Source organism: Nerophis lumbriciformis, linkage group LG39 (genome assembly GCF_033978685.3).
Source record: "Nerophis lumbriciformis linkage group LG39, RoL_Nlum_v2.1, whole genome shotgun sequence".
Lineage (NCBI taxonomy): Eukaryota > Metazoa > Chordata > Actinopteri > Syngnathiformes > Syngnathidae > Nerophis > Nerophis lumbriciformis.
In genome coordinates, this window is record NC_084586.2 from 13,081,193 (window position 1) to 13,103,526 (window position 22,334).

At 41.9% G+C, this 22,334-nt stretch overlaps 1 protein-coding gene across 2 annotated transcripts in view; it reads left to right on the forward strand.

Annotated features, from left to right (window-relative positions):
• The window catches only part of ppm1bb (protein phosphatase, Mg2+/Mn2+ dependent, 1Bb), a 45,303-nt gene that overhangs the window by 19,907 nt on the left and 3,062 nt on the right, over window positions 1-22,334 (forward strand). For both annotated transcript variants that reach the window (XM_061932094.2, XM_061932095.1), the window contains 3 exons: window positions 6,471-7,313; window positions 14,182-14,299; window positions 14,380-14,491. In XM_061932094.2, coding sequence (XP_061788078.1) covers window positions 6,483-7,313; window positions 14,182-14,299; window positions 14,380-14,491 — 1,061 coding nt within the window. In that variant the 5' untranslated portion in view covers window positions 6,471-6,482. The remainder of the gene's footprint in view (window positions 1-6,470; window positions 7,314-14,181; window positions 14,300-14,379; window positions 14,492-22,334) is intronic.

A 22,334-nucleotide genomic window follows, 5' to 3' on the forward strand; every position in this document is an offset into this window, starting at 1 on the left:
CATAGAATGCAACAAATGACCTCACTCTGCTCATCAGCTGCAAATGCCCAGCCAAGGATCACTTGTCAGTTGAAGTTTGTTACGAAAGAACCAACTGCATTTCCATCCACTGGTTCTTGAGAACTACTTCTTCTTTTTCAACAATACGTTTTTTTTATTGGTTTGGAAACTACAATTTTGGGTATTGATCTAATACAAAGTAGTTAAAGGGGCAGTATTGGTCATACCAATGCTGATACTTAACATTTTCAAGATTATTGAATGATTAGATTTTTGATGACTATTGTAGTCAATCAGAAAAAAAAACACAGGATGGCAGCATAACCGTAATTAAATCACTCTGATTTAAATGAATTGTTTTTTGCAGTTAAACTCCAATTTCTTTGACAATACATATAGATCTAATCAATGTACTATTGACCATATACTGATACTACACTTGGTATTGTTACTGGTATTTGTATCGGGCCGCCCACCCCTGTTTACATTCAGGCGCTTTAGTTTAGCGGTTACCATGACTTAGGGCTGGGCGATATGGCCTTTTATTAATATCTCGATATTTTTAGGCCATGTCACGATACACAATATATATGTGGATATTTTGCCTTAGCCTTGAATGAACACTTGATGCATATCATCACAGCAGTATGATGATTCTATGTGTCTACATTAAAACATTCTTGTTCATACTGCATTAATATATGCTACTTTTAAACTTTCATGCAGAGAGGGAAATCACAACTAAGTCAATTTACCAAAAGTGTATTTATTAAACAGTTATTAAGCAGTGGTACAAACATTCATGTCATTTCCAAAACAGAAAGTGCAAGATTGTCAGATACTAGGGATGTCCCGATCCGATATTTGGATCGGATCGGCTGCCGATATTTGCCAAAAATTGCGTATCGGCAAGGCATGGGAAAATGCCGATCCAGATCCAGTTTTAAAAAAAACTCCGGTCCGTGTTTTCCAACGCACCGATTTAAATAATACATTCCACTTTTCTGCTGCTCCATAATTTCCGTTCCGCATTTTCCAGCACACCTTCAACACATCCACAGGCACGCAGTTGCTTTTAGCTGCTGGCATTACACGACAGGCTCTTCTCACTCTGTCCTGTGTCTCCCTCTCACAGACAGCAAGCGCACCTTCTTACACACGTCACATACTGTCACATCATACGTCACATACGTATACGTCCTCCCCGAGCAGAGAGGTAGCAGCATGGCTAACGTTAGCTGTGATGCTAGCGCAGCCGTGCGAGCAACGCTCCCTCTAAGGTGCTCGCCTGTTCAATTGCGCACTGTTTAAGCGTCCTCTGCGCATAGCAAATCTATGCCACGCACAAAATCTAATAAAAAAATAAGCGCATAACAATTTTCAACACACGGACACGACAGAGAAAACAGTTTTCGTCATCATTGTTCAAATATTGTGACGTCTGTCGAGACGCTTATCTCCATTCGGTGCCACACGCCCACACCATCAAAATGCTGAGGCAAAAATTTCCGGATCAACACCGTATGAAAAAATTAGTGATTTTTTTAGTTGTGATTTCCTTCTCTGCATGAAAGTTTAAAAGTAGCATATATTAATGCAGTATGAAGAAGAATGTTTTAATGTAGACATGCAAGCCTTGAAAGAAAATGTTGAGAATCAAGACTACATTTCCTGCAAATGGATCCATTTCTACCCTATATTTTAACTTTAGATTTATTCTCATATCAAACTCTTTTGGCTGTCTTTTTGACACTTACATCCGGCGCCCCCCTCCACACCTTGGATTATAAATAATGTAAATAATTCAATGTGATTATCTTGTGTGATGACTGTATTATGATGATGGTATATATCTGATAGTATATATCTGTATCATGAATCAATTTAAGTGGACCCCGACTTAAACAAGTTGAAAAACTTATTCGGGTGTTACTATTTAGTGGTCAATTGTACGGAATATGTACTTCACTGTGCAACCTACTAATAAAAGTCTCAATCAATCAATCAAAACACATAGAATCATCATACTGCTGTGATTATATGCATCAAGTGTTCATTCAAGGCTAAGGCAAAATATCGAGATATATATCGTGTATCGCAATATGGCCTTAAAATATCGCAATATTAAAAAAAAGGCCATATCGCCCAGCCCTTGTTTCAATGATGCCATTTCTGTTCGTCATGTATAATTTTGTCTATTTTGTGTTTATCTTTGAATAAACAGGTCAGTTTCTTGTTACCTTACTTACTTACTTACTTAGTCCTCTTGCACTTCAGGGCGCGTAGAGCCGACCATAGCAACCAGGTCTCTCCATCTGGGTCTGTTGTGGGCAAGGTGTTGAGCTTGTGCCATAGTCACATTGCAGGCCTTAAGGTCCTGGGCTAATACATCCAGCCAGCGAGTCCTGGGGGCGCCTCTAGGGCGTCTCCAGCCAGCTCGCTGCGGGTTGAAGTCCAGGATTTTGCGCGTGGGGTGTTCCCCCGGCAGGCGGATGACATGGCCATACCAGCGCACTCGCCGCATTGCTGCGAGGCGAGAGGCTGGGAGCTGTTGGGTTAGCTCTCTTAGGGTCTTGTTGGTGAGCAGCTTCCGCCGAACCCCCTGCCATACGTAGGGGGTTCACAGCCCGTCAGCATGCTGTAAGGTGGCAGCCCCACCAGCTGACTAGCCATCGCAGGGCCAACTACCCAGCATGGTGAAAACTAAACAGTTACGAACCCAACCAGAGCAACTAGATTTTTCTTGTTACCAACCATTGTGTATTATTCAAACTCACCTAATTCAGCTGGCTAGTTGTTATCAAGAGTACTAAAACCCTTTTCAACATAATTCTGACAACTAAGTAGGCTAAATAACTTTAAACTTTAATCCGTGCTCGAATAGGCCGTTATCGGTCAGTATCGATATCGGTCGGTATCGGATCGGAAGTGCAAAAACAATATCGGTATCGCATCGGAAGTGCAAAAACCTGGATCGGGACATCCCTAATTCGATATATCGCCCAGCCCTACCCTAAACGTCATCACTTCAAACAAACGGGCCTTTTGGTGCCCAGAAGCATTCCGCTAACTTTGTTTGTGTGTTTTGAGCGCGCCTCCTCTCAAGAGCAGCCTCTCACAGCGTTATGTAATCCCCTCCTCGACCTTCCACTTCTCTCTTCAGTCACTCTTTTTTGGCAGGAGCGTGCGTCTGAGCATTGAGGGGCTTTGGGGTTGGGCGGTGTTGCTTTTGAGCCGCGGTCACATTGTGGGTGATGTAATGAGGGGTTACACGGTTGGTTTGTTTGTGTGTGTTTGTTCTGACAGCAGCTTGTCAAGTTAGGAAGTCTCACCGTGTTCGCATGTGGCCCCCAGATCTCCGTGTCTCCTTTCATAGTCTGGCTGCTGCCACTGCTTTAATGGCCGGATGATGCAATTCCCCTTCTCTCTTCCAGGCTTCAGCGAGAGAGAGTGGTGGAGTGGGGGGGGTGTTGCTGAATGAAGCTAAGCCTGGATGTTTGTACTGCAGGGTGCGTGGTTGCTAAGCAATGGCAGCGTGTTTGTTTTATTTTTAGCCAGAATCACTGCTGGTGAATACACCAGATTTCTGCGCTCTCACTTCATACACTCACACTTGCCAGCGCACTTTCTTAAGAAAGCAGAAACATCCAGGCGATGTCTCGGTGGCGGCTGGTATTCGGGGGGGGGGGGGGGGGGGGTTGTCTTGTCAAAATCAAGTCACACAAACATGCGTGTGCAAGGTAGGGCCAACCGTCCCGCCCTGCACATGAATTTAAAAGCGGCACAATACTATTATTAGAGTGTCTCCTCATCACATGTAGACCTGATGACACACGCGCACACATTTCTCTGGAAGCAGTTGTAGTCACTCCTGAGCAGGCTTTTTTGGGCACATGCCAGCCGTGCTGATCTGTGGGAGGTAAAAACACCAGCCGGAAATAAATGCTTTCTGCATCTGATTTCTATTGCTTTTTCTATGAATTCCCATGATTGCTGCAGCGCTTGCCTAGTACACACACACACCAATGCTGTCCCGATAGCAGTATGTTGGTACTGGTACCAAAATGTATTTTGACTAGAGATGTCCGATAATCCGATATTCCGATATTGTCCAACTTAGGGCTGGGCGATATTGCCTTTTTTTTAATATCTCGATATTTTTAGGCCATGTCACGATACATATCTCGATATTTTGCCTTGGCCTTGAATGAACACTTGATGCATATAATCACAGCAGTATGATGATTCTATGTGTCTACATTAAAACATTCTTGTTCATACTGCATTAAAATATGCTCATTTTAAACGTTCATGCAGAGAGGGAAATCACAACTAAGTCAATTTACCAAAACGGTATTTATTAAACAGTTATTAAGCAGTGGCACAAACATTCATGTCATTTCCAGTGCAAAATTATCAGTCATTTTAAAACAAGCTATTAGTGCACTTTTGTGCATGATGTCACTAAGATGACAAACCAAAACAACACTAAATTAAAGTGCACTTTTTGTACAGAATGCCACTACAATAGTTTAAAACAAATAAAGTGCACTTTTGTGCATGATGTCACACAAGATCTTTCAATAAGTGTCAAATAAAAATTAGCTGCTTAATAGGAAATCAAATAGTGTATGTCCTTCGCTCTGTGGTAGGTTCCTGCGGACGTTATCTCTTTTGTTGTTGACTATTTTTTTCATACGGTGTTGATATGAAAATGTTTGCCTCAGCATTTTGTTGGTGTGGCACCGAACGGAGATGTTGACATGCGGAGTTTCAAGCACTCTACGTTCCCTAGCGGGTGACTTTTCAAATGATGCTACATATTAGCAGTAATGCTACTTTTTGTAGCAATGCTTTTTCCCCACACTTGACAAATTACGGTTGTCTGTTCGACATATTCCCACTTGAAGCCAAATCACCGCCAGACGATGGACCCCGTGCTGTTTTTCTTGGGAATTAATTCTTCCTTCATTTGTTACCATATTCGCACCTTCTTTCTCTCGTATTACCGCTAGCACCACACCTAACTTTAGCCATGCTGCTACCTCTCTGCTGCGCGAGGGCGTATACGTATGTTACGTATGTAGAAGTTGCGCTTGCTGTCTGTGAGAAGGAGACACAAGAAGGAGTGGGAAGAGCCTGTCGTGTAATGCCAGCAGCTAAAAGCAACTACGTGAGAACGTATACTCGAATATCACGATATAGTCATTTTCTATATCGCACGCGTATATCGATATATTGCCCAGCCCTAGTCCAACTCTTAATTACTGATTCCGATATCAACCGATACCGATATATACAGTCGTGGAATTAACACATTATTATGCCTAATTTTGTTGTGATGCGTTAAACAATGTAACAAGGTTTTCCAAAATAAATCAACTCAAGTTTGTAAAAAAATGCCAACATGACACTGCCATTTTTATTATTGAAGTCACAAAGTGCATTATTTTTTTTAACATGCCTCAAAACAGCAGCTTGGAATTTGGGACATGCTCTCCCTGACAGAGCATGAAGAGGTTGAGGTGGAGGAGTAGCGGAGGTTGTATATTGTAGCGTCCTGAAAGAGTTAGCGCTGCAAGGGGTTCTGGGTATTTGTTCTGTTGTGTCACGGTGCGGATGTTCTCCCGAAATGTGTTTGTCATTCTTGTTTGGTGTGGCGCATATTTGTAACAGTGTTAAAGTTGTTTATACGGCCACCCTCAGTGTGACCTGTATGGCTGTTGACCAAGTATGCCTTGCACTCACTTGTGTGTGTGAAAAGCCGTAGATATTATGTGATTGGGCCGGCACGCAAAGGCAGTGCCTTAAGGGTTAATTGGCGCTCTGTACTTCTCCCTACGTCCGTGTACACAGCGGCGCTTTTAAAAAGTCATACATTTTACTTTTTGATACCGATAATTTTGAAACCGATAATTTCCGATATTACATTTTAAAGCATTTATCGACCGATAATATCGGCAGTCCGATAGTATCGGACATCTCTAATTAAAAGATTAATTTACTTTTTTGTTGTTGAAAAAGAGCGGCTGACTTATATTCAAGGCTGCCTTACATTTGAGATGAAACACCCAACAGGTGGAACTTTCCCTCTGCTCTCTCCAGCGTGACGCCCTATTTCCTGCCAGGTCCACTAATGGTGTTAGCTGCCCGTGTGTGCGCAGCAAGAGGCTTTAGAGACGGTGTAATCCTCCACCGTGCGCTTCCTCCTCCTGCAGTCCTCGTCTTGTTTTCAGGAACTCTGGCTCCAACCGTGCGTTAAGTCATTAAAAGCACTCCATCACTTATTACACCGTGAAGCAGTTTAGTCCTGCTGAACTGCTGACACACACAAAAAACCCCAGGTGATTTATAGGGGGGGGTTGTTTGAACTGATACTTGTGTAATGATTCAAGCATTAAGCAGCTGAACAAGTGATGCCGTCATTGTTTTGTTAAGGTAACTGACCTCTCTCCTTGATTGCGTTTCAGCTGTAGGCAGCAATGGGTGCGTTCCTGGACAAGCCGAAGACGGAGAAGCACAGCGCCCACGGCGAAGGCAACAGTCTGAGCTATGGCCTGAGCTCCATGCAGGGATGGCGGGTGGAGATGGAGGACGCCCACACGGCCGTGGTAGGCCTCCCCCACGGACTCACCGACTGGTCCTTCTTTGCCGTCTATGACGGCCACGCGGGCTCGCGGGTGGCCAACTATTGCTCTGGCCACCTGCTGGAACACATTCTGTCGGGGGGAGCAGAGTTCGGATCCGGGCCGGGCTCCGTGGAAGGCGTGAAGGACGGCATTCGTGCCGGTTTTCTGAAAATTGACGAGTACATGCGGAGCTTCGCCGACCTGCGGCAGGGCTTGGACCGCAGCGGTTCGACAGCAGTTTGCGTGCTGCTCAGCCCCACCCACCTCTACTTCATAAACTGTGGAGACTCACGGGCCGTGCTGAGCCGAGACAGCAAAGTGGGCTTCTCCACCCAGGACCACAAGCCCTGCAACCCGCGCGAAAAGGAGCGAATCCAGAAGGCCGGAGGCTCGGTCATGATCCAGAGGGTGAATGGCTCCCTGGCCGTATCCCGGGCCCTGGGGGACTATGACTACAAAAGCGTGGATGGTAAAGGCCCCACGGAGCAGCTGGTGAGCCCCGAGCCTGAGGTGTGCGTTCTAGAGCGGGCTGCCGAAGGCGACGAGTTTATTGTGCTGGCGTGCGACGGGATCTGGGACGTCATGTCTAACGAGGAGCTGTGCGACTTTGTGCGCTCGCGACTTCTGGTGTGCGACGACTTGGAGAAAGTTTGTAACTCGGTGGTGGACACCTGCTTGCACAAGGTAAGCGCCTCAGTCTATTGAACGCTCCCTGTACTCCTTCCCTGAAACGGAAACTGCACTAACTTAATCATTTGCTAATCATTTACAATCCTTATGTGAGACAAGCACACACGTTTTCCTTTTTTATGCATCCTAACTCGTAAATAAACGCTAGCAAGAGTCAGTTCGCAATAGAGATTCGACCTATTCCACCTATAAAGTGCTCTAAAAACCTCCAACATTTTATATGCATGTTTTAAGTATATATATATATATATATATATATAATGTAGTAACAGGCACATTCATAATAACATGTCATTTACGTATTTTGCTCATTTTAAACATCTTGCCCCAAGTGGAGGAGTTCAAGTACCTCGGAGTCTTGTTCACGAGTGAGGGAAGAGTGGATCGTGAGATCGACAGGCGGATCGGTGCGGCGTCTTCAGTAATGCGGACGCTGTATCGATCCGTTGTGGTGAAGAAGGAGCTGAGCCGGAAGGCAAAGCTCTCAATTTACCGGTCGATCTACGTTCCCATCCTCACCTATGGTCATGAGCTTTGGGTTATGACCGAAAGGACAAGATCACGGGTACAAGCGGCCGAAATGAGTTTCCTCCGCCGGGTGGCGGGGCTCTCCCTTAGAGATAGGGTGAGAAGCTCTGTCATCCGGGGGGAGCTCAAAGTAAAGCCGCTGCTCCTCCACATCGAGAGGAGCCAGATGAGGTGGTTCGGGCATCTGGTCAGGATGCCACCCGAGCGCCTCCCTAGGGAGGTGTTTAGGGCACGTCCGACCGGTAGGAGGCCACGAGGAAGACCCAGGACACGTTGGGAAGACTATGTCTCCCGGCTGGCCTGGGAACGCCTCGGGATCCCCCGGGAGGAGCTGGACGAAGTGGCTGGGGAGAGGGAAGTCTGGGCTTCCCTGCTTAGGCTGCTGCCCCCGCGACCCGACCTCGGATAAGCGGAAGAAGATGGATGGATGGATGGATGGCTCATTTTAAACATACGGCGGCGCATCACAACGTTTGCCATTTCTTTCAACAGCTACTACTAATCATGACAGACTTTGAGAGCCAACAATAACTACTCTGGGACAAATGAGGATCCAGAACCTTACATTTTTAAATCTGAATATACAGAGGATGAGTTATAAGTTTTAGAAGCTGAGTGATAAGCAGATGCAGCAAGTAGCAGTATTGCAAAGTGCTTAACAAGAAATGCAAACTATGAATATAATTAGAGATGTCCGATAATATGGGGCTCCCGATATTATCGGCCGATAAATGCTTTAAAATGTAATATCGGAAATTATCAGTATTGGTTTCAAAAAGTAAAATTTATGACTTTTTAAAACGCCGCTGTACGGAGTGGTACACGGACGTAGGGAGAAGTCATCATCATCATCATCATCATCATCATCAGCCATTGTCAGTCCACTGCTAGACGAAAGCCTCAGCATGTTTCTGCCATAGTGAACGATCTCTAGCTGCTCCCTGCCACTGCACTGTTCCCCAATATTTGTCTATTTCATCTCGCCATCTCACTCTCTGTCTTCCTCTATTTCTGCTCCCATCCATGGGTCTCAATGATGTCATTAGGGAAGTCCATCTATTATCTGTTCTCCTACTGATATGTCCAGCCCCCTTCCACTTACTTAATTTGATAGTTCTCATAATGTCTTGGACTTGCGTTTGTTTTCTCACCCATTCATTTGTTTTTCTGTCTTTATATGTGATAGGCAGAAGTACAGAGCGCCAATAAACCTTAAAGGCACTGCCTTTGCATGCCGGCCCAATCACATAATACCTACGGCTTTTCACACACACAAGTGAATGCAAAGCATACTTGGTCAACAGCCATACAGGTCACACTGAGGGTGGCGGTATAAACAACTTTAACACATATGCGCCACACTGTGAACCCACACCAAACAAGAATGACAAACACATTTCAGGAGAACATTCGCACTGTAACACAACATAAACACAACAGAACAAATACCCAGAACCCCTTGCAGCTCTAACTCTTCCATAACTTGAGTTGATTTATTTTGGAAAACCTTGTTACATTGTTTATTGCATCCAGCGGGGCATTACAACAAAATTAGGCATAATAATGTGTTAATTCCACGACTGTATATATTGGTATCGGTTGATATCGGAATCAGTAATTAAGAGTTGGACAATATCGGATATCGGGAAAAAAAGCCATTATCGGACATCTCTAAATATAATACTTTCACTTACTGTACAATGTCTGCTGTCACTCGGATGCCGACTGATAGTATGTTTATATCTTCCCGTTTAAATGAAGAATTAATCATAATCCTCACACAGGTAAGAAATAAAAAAAGGGATCACAAATCAGCATATTTTTGTCTTTCTTGTGATCTTCGGGTTTAAGTTGAATGTCAAAGTTGACCAACTTCTCGGTTTATGTGAGAGGCATGATTTATAATCTAGCACAAACTTTTGCCAACTCGGAGGCGATGCATCATCTCACCAGCTCAGCGTGTCAATATAGCAGCATTAGCTATTTACCTCTCTGTGATCACAGCGCCACTAAAAGTAGTTCCTCAATGTTAGCTGTAATAATAACAATGTTGAAATACTTTTTTAAAATGCAGATCATGACATGTAAATGAAGTTTTGTTGGTGTGTTTTTTAGGGGGCTTTATGTGCACGATGGAGGTGTCCCTTTCACTTCATTGTTAGCCACCTCATACTTGCTGTTTATTACAATTTAGAATGCATTAAAAAAGAAAACATGTGTTCTTGTCTTTCATAGGGATTGTGAATGACAGACAAAATTCCCAAAAATAAATGTGGTTCCCTTGAACTACATTTTAAGAGTAGTAATGTCAACAATACTGCCAAAGAGATGTTAACAAAGGCTGCACAATGTTGACAAAAAACCTAATTGAGATTTTTTTTCTTCCAAAATTGCGATTGCCATATTTTATTTTATACATATAAATGTGAAAATAACGAGTGAAGGAAGATATGTTATTTTTACTCCAGGTGCCACACGTTATTAGAACAATATGCAATAATCTACTTTCAAAAATATTTAGCTTTATGCAGGAAGACTCAGAGCTTTTCTTTACATCACACTGTACATATTATTCAGTGTAAATGTAAACATAATATATAATCATATTGCAAGTAACCATTTAAAAGGATAACTTTCATTTCTCATTACTGTAGAACTGTTTATGATTGTACTTTAATTGGAAGGTAAATAACTTTTTGTTGTCTTATATAAACAAAAAACTGAAATGGACTGTAGGCAAAAGAATAATTTGAATAAATATTTAACTAAAAACTGTCAGTTCAGTTGTCTTTTTTTTTTTTGCGTTCAAGTGATCACAGCATTCTCGCTTGTTTGTCCGTGTTGATGGGCTCATATTGCCCATCTGAGTTGAAGCTGAAATATTTCTACAACAAGACTTTGATTGATTGATTGAAACTTTTATTAGTAGATTACACAGTACAGTACATATTCCGTACAATTGACCACTAAATGGTAACACCCGAATACGTTTTTCAACTTGTTTAAGTCGGGGTCCACGTTAATCAATTCATGGTATACAGACATTTGGCTTTGTGGTCGTATTTTTTTCCTCTTAGATTTTGTTACTTTGCGGAACTTCTCATTAATGAATCGCGAGTAGGGGGGCAATGTCCGTGTATCTGCTGTGTGAAAGCGAGTGGTCTTGCTCTTTGCCCACCGAGACAAAGATTGTGATTGACTGAAAAGAGGGCTCACTCTGAAAAAAAAAAAAGTAGATTTAAATGAACAATCTAACGGTAAACACACTCGGTCGGGGGGGGACTCAGACCGATGAAGAGTGAGACCTATTTTTCCCTGTTTGAAGAGGGAGATTGAAAAACACACACGGACATAGCAATTTATAACTTCATTTTTATTTATTGATTAACTTATTGACCACCGCCCCAAGCCCAGTCACCGTCAAAACTTTTTCAAGGAGCGAGTGTTGTTACTTATTAGCGTACTGGCTGCTTCCATTGCTGCGCACAGACTTGCTGTTTCCTTGAACACCTTTGATTGGCCAGGTAGCAAAGGACACAATGCTCAACAATTCTTATCGGTGAACATGTCTGTCACTCAAATGCCGGGGACGGCTGAGAAAAAAAATAAAACCTCTGCCTGTTGTGGTTATTTACCGCAGTGTTTTTCAACCTTTTTGGAGCCAAGGCACATTTTTGTTCATTGAAAAATGCGGAGGCACACCACCAGCAGAAAACATTAAAAATGTAAACTCGGTAGTGGATATTAAGGCTGAAACGACGCGTCGACATAGTCGACGTCATCGGTTACGTAAATATGTCGACGCCATTTTTGTGCGTCGATGCGTCGCATATTTATGTCACACTACTGTCATGGCGGATCGCAAAGCAGACGGTGCGAGCGAGGGGAAAAAAAGCACGCCAAAAGTCATCAAAAGTGTGGGAGTATTTCAATAAACGGCCTAATAATGTTGTTGTATGCACACTGTGTCGAGCGGAAATGGCCCATCATAGCAGCACGAACATTTGAAAAGAAAACCGACAGCGTTCTTGCCATCACCATCAACTAGTCAATCGTCCGCGTGAGTATACGTTGTCATCATCACACAAAAACATGAATGTGTCATTTGTATCTGCGTTGTAAATTCATAAACTAAAGCACCGTTTCGCTCTGAGAGGTGCATTTGGCGTGCCTGTTCAGTGTTTACAAAGACGCGCTCCTCTTTAACGCTGTGGAGAGGCGGGGCCGGCGAGCGAGCGGTGAGGTGGGGCGCACCGGGAGCGACGCCGCAATCGTGCCCAGGTGCGCGATCCGCGAGAGACTGGAAGGAGCCAGAGTGAAGCTGACGTGGAGCGAGCGAGAGAGGAGGAGAGACAGAGACAGAAGACGACGAGCGAGCGAGGAAGAGGAGCTGAAAAGCGAGGAAAGAAAGAGAAAAGAGTTGGAAGAGAAAAGACTTTGTGTAAAATTAAAAGATTGTAAACCTGACAAAGCCGTCTGGCGTTCAGTCTGTCGGTCCTGAAAGAACCCCACGGCACAAGACGTGTCACAAACGCTAACGTTAATTAGTTGTGCAAATACCTTTTACAACATTAACAGTTACATATACTATGTACAAACCAACAATTCACTTTCACTTTAATCATACTATCATTGTTGTGTTATTAAGCAAAATAAGCAATATTTTTACTTTTGTTGAAATGTTTACACTGTTACAGAATATTTTGTTTTGCACTTTTTTGTATTGGATGTTTATCTTTATTTTTGCACATTTTAGCAAATAAGCAATACTTTTACTTTTGTTGAAATGTTTACATTGTTACAGAATATTTAGTTTTGCACTTTTTTGTATTGGATGTTTATCTTTATTTTTGCACATGTTAGCAAATAAGCAATACTTTTACTTTTGTTGAAATGTTTACATTGTTACAGATTATTTTCGTTTTGCACTTTTTTGTATTGGATGTTTATCTTTATTTTTGCACATTTTAAAGCAAAATAAGCAATACTTTTACTTTTGAAATGCTTATACTATTGCAGAATATTAAGATTTGCACTGGATGTTTACTTTTATATTTGCACATTAAAAAGCAAATACCCGGTAAGCTAATTTTAATTTTGTTAAATGTTAAAAGTTTTAAATGTTTACATTGTTACAGAATATTTTGTCATGTTGTTGTCAATGTTGACTGAGTGGCCATACTTCTTTTTTTTTTTTGTAAATAAAAGCCATGCCTTTTGAAAAAACTGGCCTACATTTATTCTTTCATCTTCATTTTAAATTAAAAAAATTATCGGTAAAAGGAAAAATAATCTATAGATTAATCGGAAAAAAATAATCTATAGATTAACCGATTAATCGAAAAAATAATCTATAGATTAATCGATAGAAAAAAATAGTAGTTAGCTGCAGCCTTAGTGGATATTGACAGTAAAAAGTCATTGTTGCAATTGTTTGATATGAATTCAAACCATAACCAACCATGCATCACTATAGCTCTTGTCTCAAAGTGTCACGACCTGTCACATCACGCTGTGATTTATTTGGAGTTTTTTGGTGTTTTCCTGTCTTGTGCTCCTATTTTGGTGTCTTTTCCTGTTTTGTTGGTATTTTCCTGCAGCAGTTTCATGTCTTCCTTTGAGCGCTATTCCCCGCACCTGCTTTGTTTTAGCAATCAAGACTATTTCAGTTGTGCGGACGCTATCCTTCTTTGTGTGGAAATTGTTGATTGTCATGTCATGTACGGATGTACTTTGTGGACGCCGTCTGCTCACACGCTGTAAGTCTTTGCTGTCGTCCAGCATTCTGTTTTTGTTTACTTTGTAGCCAGTTCAGTTTTAGTTTCGTTTTCCATAGCCATCCCTAAGCTTCAATGCCTTTTTTAGGGGCGCTCGCCTTTTGTTTATTTTTGGTTTAAGCATTAGATATGACGTTTACAAAGCCATTAGCTACCTGCTGCCACCTACTGATATGGAATAGTATTACACGGTTACAACGGCACTTTATTTGCAGATTATAATTACTGGTTTGCATACAATATTTTTAATTCAAATAGGTGAAATTACATAATCTCCCACGGCACACCAGACTGTATCTCACGGCACACCAGTGTGCCGCGGCACAGTGGTTGGAAAAACACAGATTTATCGCACTAATAAAAACCTCAATGTTGGTTCGATGTTGACTAATTGTGCAGCCCTACTGTCAATAGTTCAAAATCATGCCTTTTAACTGGAAACTTCAGACTATACAACCTTTACTGGTCAAAATATGACTGAACACATTTGCCTACTGCTCTGCATCTTCTCCAGCTATGCAAATGTGATTGTTTTGTGTTTCCTTGTCACGCTGCAGGGGAGCAGAGACAACATGAGCGTCGTCTTGGTATGTCTACCCGGAGCGCCCAAGATCTCAGAGGAGGCTGTGAAGAAAGAGGAGGAATTAGACAAATACCTGGAGGCCCGCGTAGAGGGTCCGCAACAGCTCCTCCTGCACCTCACCTGGCTATGATGGCACGCTGCCATATCTCACCTTCTTTATTTGTCCTTCCAGAGCTGCTTACAAACTGCGGCGAGGCCGGGACCCCCGACCTGGTGACTGTGCTGCGGAGCATCGCCACAGAGAACATCCCCAATCTTCCACCGGGTGGCGGCCTGGTTAGCAAGTAAGCGTGCATGGATCGACGCCGTCAAATTACACTCGGGCTGGGCCGATAAAACGATTTCAATATATATCGCGATAGACATGTAATCGATATCAATATAAAATGTGTTCGATAAAACCGGAAAGAATAAAACATGGTTGGTTGCATGAACAAAGGCTCTCACAGTCTGGTAAAATCGCTAAACCTGAAGTGTCTTTAAACAATTGGAGGGACATATGGAAGTATTATTGTAGCAAAATTATTTGCAAACGTGTGTGTACTAATTTGTGTGTCTGTATTAGGGATGTCCCGATCCGATATTTGGATCGGATCGGCTGCCGATATTTGCCAAAAATTGCGTATCGGCAAGGCATGGGAAAATGCCGATTCAGATCCAGTTTAAAAAAAAACTTCGGTCCGTGTTTTCCAACGCACCGATTTAAAAAATACATTCCACTTTTCTGCTGCTCCCTAATTTCTGTTCCCCATTTTCCAGCACACCTTCAACACATCCACAGGTCTGTGAATTCTCACGCAGTTGCTTTTAGCTGCTGGCATTACATGACAGGCTCTTCTCACTCTTTCCTGTGTCTCCCTCTCACAGACAGCAAGTGCACCTTCTTACACACGTCACATACTGTCACGTCATACGTCACATACGTATACGTCCTCCCCGAGCAGAGAGGTAGCAGCATGGCTAACGTTAGCTGTGATGCTAGCGCAGCCGTGTGACCAACGTTCTCTCTAAGGTGCTCGCCTGTGCAATTGCGCACTGTTTAAGCGTCCTCTGCGCATAGCAAATCTATGCCACGCACAAAATCAAATAAAAAAATTAGCGCATAACAATTTTCGACACACGGACACGACAGAGAAAACAGTTTTCGTCATCATTGTTCAAATATTGTGACGTCTGTTGAGACGCTTATCTCCATTCGGTGCCACACGTCCACACCATCAAAATGGCGAGGCAAACATTTCCAGATCAACACCGTATGAAAAAATTAGTGATTTTTTTAGTTGTGATTTCCTTCTCTGCATGAAAGTTTAAAAGTAGCATATATTAATGTAGTATGAAGAAGAATGTTTTAATGTAGACATGCAAGCCTTGAAAGAACATTTTGAAAATCAAGACTACATTTCCTGCAAATGGGTGCATTTCTACCCTATATTTTAACTTTAGATTTATTCTCATATCAAACTCTTTTGGCTGTCTTTTTGACACTTACATCCGGCGCCCCCCTCCACACCCTGGATTATAAATAATGTAAATAATTCAATGTGATTATCTTGTGTGATGACTGTATTATATCTGATAGTTTATATCTGTATCATGAATCAATTTAAGTGGACCCCGACTTAAACAAGTTGAAAAACTTATTCGGGTGTTACCATTTAGTGGTCAATTGTACGAAATATGTACTTCACTGTGCAACCTACTAATAAAAGTCTCAATCAATCAATCAAAACACATAGAATCATCATACTGCTGTGATTATATGCATCAAGTGTTCATTCAAGGCTAAGGCAAAATATCCAGATATATATTGTGTATCGCAATATGGCCTTAAAATATCGCAATATTAAAAAAAGGCCATATCGCCCAGCCCTAGTTCAATGATGCCATTTCTGTTTGTCATGTATAATTTTGTCTATTTTGCGTTTATCCTTGAATAAACAGGTCAGTTTCTTGTTACCAACCATTGTGTATTATTCAAACTCCCCTAATTCAACTGGCTAGTTGTTATCAAGAGTACTAAAACCCTTTTCAACATGATTCTGACAACTAAGTAGGCTAAATAACTTTAAACTTTAATACATGCTCGGATAGGCCAGTATCGGTCAGTATCGGTATCGGATCGGAAATGCAAAAACAATATCGGTATCGGATCGGAAGTGCAAAAACCTGGATCGGGATATCCCTAGTCTGTATATCAATCAGTGTGTAATCAGATCCACATACCTGTGTTTTTAGAGCCACGTACGTGCGTTTTAAGTTGCCTGGCTGTCCCTAATAAGAAATAACCTTCGATACTTACACGTGACTTTTGCAACGCTTTTGCCATGTACGATTTGAGCAAGCGCCTACCAGATTCGTGAGTGTGTAGTACATGTGCACGCGCATTCGGTAGTGCATGTGTGTAATACAATCTGCGCTTACGTGTCTGATCTGTGAGAAGCAGGAACCCTCTATTGGCGGTCTTATTTTACATGTGACTTTTGCCACACTTCTGCCGTCTACGATTTGAGCGCGCGCATCCAGATTCATAAGAATGTAATACCGTATTTTTCGGAGTATAAGTCGCTCTGGAGTATAAGTCGCACCGGCCGAAAATGCATAATAAAGAAGGAAAAAAACTTATAAGTCGCTCTAGAGCAGTGGTTCTTAACCTGGGTTCGATCGAACCCTAGGGATTCGGTGAGTCGGCCTCAGGGGTTCGGCGGAGCCTCCGCCACGGAGGTAAAGACAAATTCGACTTATCGTGTAAATAAAAACTTCTCCCTATCAGCGTATTATGGATACCCCCAAACAATGTTCCCTCTAATTTTCCATCTGATTTGCAGGTTGTTTGATTGATCGATTGAAACTTTTACTAGCAGATTGCAAAGGAAGAGAATACATTATATGAAACAGTACAGTACATATTCCGTACAATTGACCACTAAATGGTAACACCCGAATAAGTTTTTCAACTTGTTTAAGTCGGGTCCACTTTAATCAATTCATGGTAATGTGTGTAAAGGGTGTAATTTGTTGTGAGTTCATGCACTGTGTTGGTTTTGTTCTTTGAACAAGGTGATGTTCATGCACGGTTCATTTTGTGCACCAACATAATTTTTTCTTGAATTTGAAAAAAAAAAGTTTTTAATTTTTCACTAAAGAATGGTTCCGTGAATGCACATATGAAACTGGTGGGGTTCGGTACCTCCAAAAAGGTTAAGAACCACTGCTCTAGAGTATAAGTTTTCGCCAGTCCCTTACAAGTTTCTCGCTTACTCCAAACTTTCTTTCTGCTGCTCGATTGCTGTTTTCTGCTGCATATTTCACTACTTCCAGCTTGTAACCTGCAGTATATATATATTTTTTTATTTATCCTTTATTTAACCAGGTAAAAAAAATCCCATTGAGATCAAAGATCTCTTTTTCAAGGGAGACCTGGCCAAGAGGGCAGCAGCAAGGTTACATTAAAAACAGTAAACAACACATAAAACATCACATTTACAACATTAAAACTTGCTCACATGACACATGTGCTTACAGACAAGGTAGACTGCAATCCTTTCACAGAAGCTTTAAACTCATTTAATGTAACAAGGGTTTGAAGTTTAATATTCGATTGTAGGTTATTCCAAGCCATAGGTGCTGAAAACCTAAATGCTTTCTTGCCCAGTTCAGTTCTTACTTTGGGGACGACAAATTGCAGAACATTCATTGAACAAAGATTGTGACTTCCTTGTTTCTTTGTTAAAAGACAAGACAGAGAAGATGGAGTGATACCCAGAATGGTTTTGTAGATGAAAACATACCAATGATTGAGGCGTCGAGCACATAAAGATGTCCAGTTAACCATTGAGTATAACACACAATGGTGAGTAAGTTGGTGATGAATCTCAGTGCCCCGTGGTACACACTATCCAGCTTGTGGAGACAACCAGCAGTAGCATTCATGTACAACACATCTCCATAGTCAATAACAGGTAAAAAGGTTGTTTCCACCAATTTCTTTTTCACAGTAAAAGAAAAGCAAGACTTGTTTCTATAATAAAATCCCAGTAAAAGTTTCAGTTTTTTTACAACATACTGAATGTGCTCCTTAAAACTCAAGTGGTCATCAATTAAAAATCCTAAATATTTAAAAGCAGATACTAGCATAGTTTGTTGCCCATTTCTTGTTAAAATGTTCTCACACAGTGCTGATCTTACAGTTCTTGATGTGGTAAAGAACATACACTTTGTTTTCTCAGCATTTAAAACCAGTTGAAGATAGCTACAATGTATATGATTTCCTTTTTGGTGCCATTTTTGTTAAGCCCTTCTCAGTTTTTATAAGTTATCGCCAATGTTGAAATGATCAATTTTCATAGGTACGGAAGTAGTAGCAGGTAGCATCTTTTTTTTTTTCACAATGCACTTCTGCCATGACCCGCCCCCGCCAAATTTTTATTGGTTGACGTGTGTGTGTGTGACGATTGCTGATATACGCTTAGTCTCTTACATGAATGAGATAAATAATATGATATGATATTTTACGGTAATGTGTTAATAATTTCACACATAAGTTGCTCCAAAGTATAAGTCGCACCCCAAACTATGAAAAAAACTGCGATTTATAATCCAAAAAATACGGTACATGTGCACACACATTCAGAATTGTGTGTAATACAATCTGCATGTGCGTATTTGAGGTGTGCCAACATTTTATATGGAATTTTTGGTGTCCTGTCCAGCTACTCAGGCAACATTTAACCAACCACGAAAAACACCACTTACTGTATTTTTCGGAGTATAAATCGCTCCGGAGTATAAGTCGCACCGGCCGAAAATGCTTAATAAAGAAGGAAAAAAACATGCAAGTCGCATTTTTGGAGGAAATTCATTTGATAAAAGCCAACACCAAGAATAGACATTTGAAAGGCAATTTAAAATAAATAAAGAATAGTGAACAACAGGCTGAATAAGTGTACGTTATATGAGGCATAAATAACCAACTGAGAACGTGCCTGGTATGTTAACGTAACATATTATGGTAAGAGTCATTCAAATAACTATAACATATAGAACATGCTATACGTTTACCAAACAATCTGTCACTCCTAATCGCTAAATCCCATGAAATCTTATACGTCTAGTCTCTTACGTGAATGAGCTAAATAATATTTGATATTTTACGATAATGTGTTAATAATTTCACACACAAGTCGCTCCTGAGTATAAGTCGCACCCCCGGCCAAACTATGAAAAAAGCTGCGACTTATAGTCCGAAAAATACGGTAATTTAATCTAATCAGTTGGTTTGAATTGAGTGTTGTCTTCCGTGGTTGGTTAAATATACGCACAATGGATCGATGGCTTGGTCTGGGATTAATTATTTCGATAAATCAGTCAGTTACTCGAACTACGGCAAGCTGCGAACACCAAAGTTGGTGGTAGCGGGGGGTGTATATTGTAGCGTCCCGGAAGAGTTAGTGCTGCAAGGGGTTCTGGGTATATGTTCTGTTGAGTTTATGTTGTGTTACAGTGCGGATGTTCTCCCGAAATGTGTTTTTCATTCTTGTTTGGTGTGGGTTCACAGTATGGCGCATATTTGTAACAGTGTCAAAGTTGTTTATACGGCCACCCTCAGTGTGATCAAGTATGCCTTGCATTCACTTATGTGTGTGTAAAAGCCGCATATATTATGTGCCCGAACGCTGTTTGTATGGAGGAAAGCGGACGTGACGACCGGTTGTAGAGGACGCTAAAGGCAGTGCCTTTAAGGCACGCCCCCAATAATGTTGTCCGGGTGGAAATCAGGAGAATGGTTTCCCCGGGAGATTTTTGGGAGGGGCACTGAAATTCGGGAGTCTCCTGGGAAAATTGGGAGGTTGAAACCGATACCGGTGGCTTCATCTGGCCAGGATCTTCAGCTCTCACTGGATCGGTTCGCAGCCGAGTGTGAAGCGACTGGGATGAGAATCAGCACCTCCAAGTCCGAGTCCATGGTTCTCGCCTGGAAAAGGGTGGAGTGCCATCTCCGTGTTGGGGAGGAGATCTTGCCCCAAGTGGAGGAGTTCAAGTACCTTGGAGTCTTGTTCACGAGTGAGAGAAGAGTGGATCGTGAGATCGACAGGCAGATCGGTGCGGCGTCTTCAGTAATGCGGACGCTGTATCGATCCGTTGTGGTGAAGAAGGAGCTGAGCCGGAAGGCAAAGCTCTCAATTTACCGGTCGATCTACGTTCCCATCCTCACCTATGGTCATGAGCTTTGGGTTATGACCGAAAGGACAAGATCACGGGTACAAGCGGCCGAAATGAGTTTCCTCCGCCGGGTGGCGGGGCTCTCCCTTAGAGATAGGGTGAGAAGCTCTGCCATCCGGGGGGAGCTCAAAGTAAAGCCGCTGCTCCTCCACATCGAGAGGAGCCAGATGAGGTGGTTCGGGCATCTGGTCAGGATGCCACCCGAACGCCTCCCTAGGGAGGTGTTTACGGCACGTCCGACCGGTAGGAGGCCGCGGGGAAGACCCAGGACACGTTGGGAAGACTATGTCTCCCGGCTGGCCTGGGAACGCCTCGGGGTCCCACAGGAAGAGCTGGACGAAGTGGCTGGGGAGAGGGAAGTCTGGGCTTCCCTGCTTAGGCTGCTGCCCCCGCGACCCGACCTCGGATAAGCGGAAGAAGATGGATGGATGGATGGATGGATGGAAACCGATACCGATCATTTCCGATATTACATTTTAAAGCATTTATCGGCCGATAATATCTCTAGATAAAAAACTCTTCAGCCATATCGCCCAGCCCTATACACACAACCATTAACATACCTGCCAACTACTCCGGTTTTCCCGTAATTAGTACGGTTTTCATCAACCTATTCCGGGTTACGGTTGCAGTGATAAAAAATACGGTTTTTCATTAATTAAAAAAAAATTTTTTTTTTAAATGCGCGAGGCTATTTATAGCACCGCTGCCAAGCACGAGGCACCTGTTGCCATTGTTTCCAAACGAGCGAACGATCATGGAATCAGCCAGAGAAAAATCGCAAACGAGTCTTAAACCGAAATGAAAACGGCAGTCATTCCGTGAAGAATATTCAAAAGCCTATCCGGGAATAATTATTCGTTCCAAAAAGGGTGAAAACTACGCGAATTGCACCTTGTGCAGACAAGATTTTTCGATCGGACACGGAGGAATTAGCGATGTAAAAGACCACGTTGGGACAAAAGAACACAAGTCTAATGCCGTTGCTAGCGATACAAGTGGAAAACTTTCAACGTTTTTCGGATTTTAGCCACAAAAAGGTAATGACACCAATGTTATCTATTGGAATTGTTTAGTACTGTTATACTGTTAAAAGTGTTTATACTATTTATGCTTTCAAGTCCAAGTTGAAGAAATCTTAGTTAAATGTTGACAGCATAACTACCAAATACAGAAGTATGTCCTTAATATTTTTGCAGTGCTATTTCTATTGAAAAGTTAAAATGATTACATTAGAGATGTGATGTGCCACTTTTCAAGTGTCTGATGGCTTAAATTAATTTTCATTAATTTTTCATATTTTGAATTCTTTTGAAAGGCTTACAAAAAAACTACATTTGAATTGTAATTCCATGCTATTGACAGGACTATTAATTTTAATGTTAGCTTGCCATGTTTACAGTATGATAATTGTGATAGAAATGTGAATTTTAGGCACAGAATATTTTATACAATTGAACAAGGCAGTAGATTATACAAGCTTGGACAGAAAGTTAATAATGACACCAATTTTTTTTTTTATGGAATTGTTTAGTACTGTTTTACCATTTGTTTACTGTAAAAAGTGTTTATACTGTTTATACTTTCAATTAACAAATTGAAGTCTTGTGAAAGGTTGACAGGATAACTGGCATTAACTGTCAAAATAATTTCAAACTATTGAAGTTAGCTTACAGAATAAACATGTCAATCAACCCATATGATTTTTGCTGTAATATTTTTGTTTTGAAAAGTCACTGTGACTGATAGAAAAGTGATGGTTTTAGCAACATTTTAACCTGTCTGAATGCTAATACCGGTAATCATTTTGCGTCGGGGGGCGAAGCCTGAACCCCCCACCAGGACTTTGTCCTGGACCCACCGGGGCCTGCCGCCCCTGGACCCTGGTTACTAGGTTTTTCTGATTTC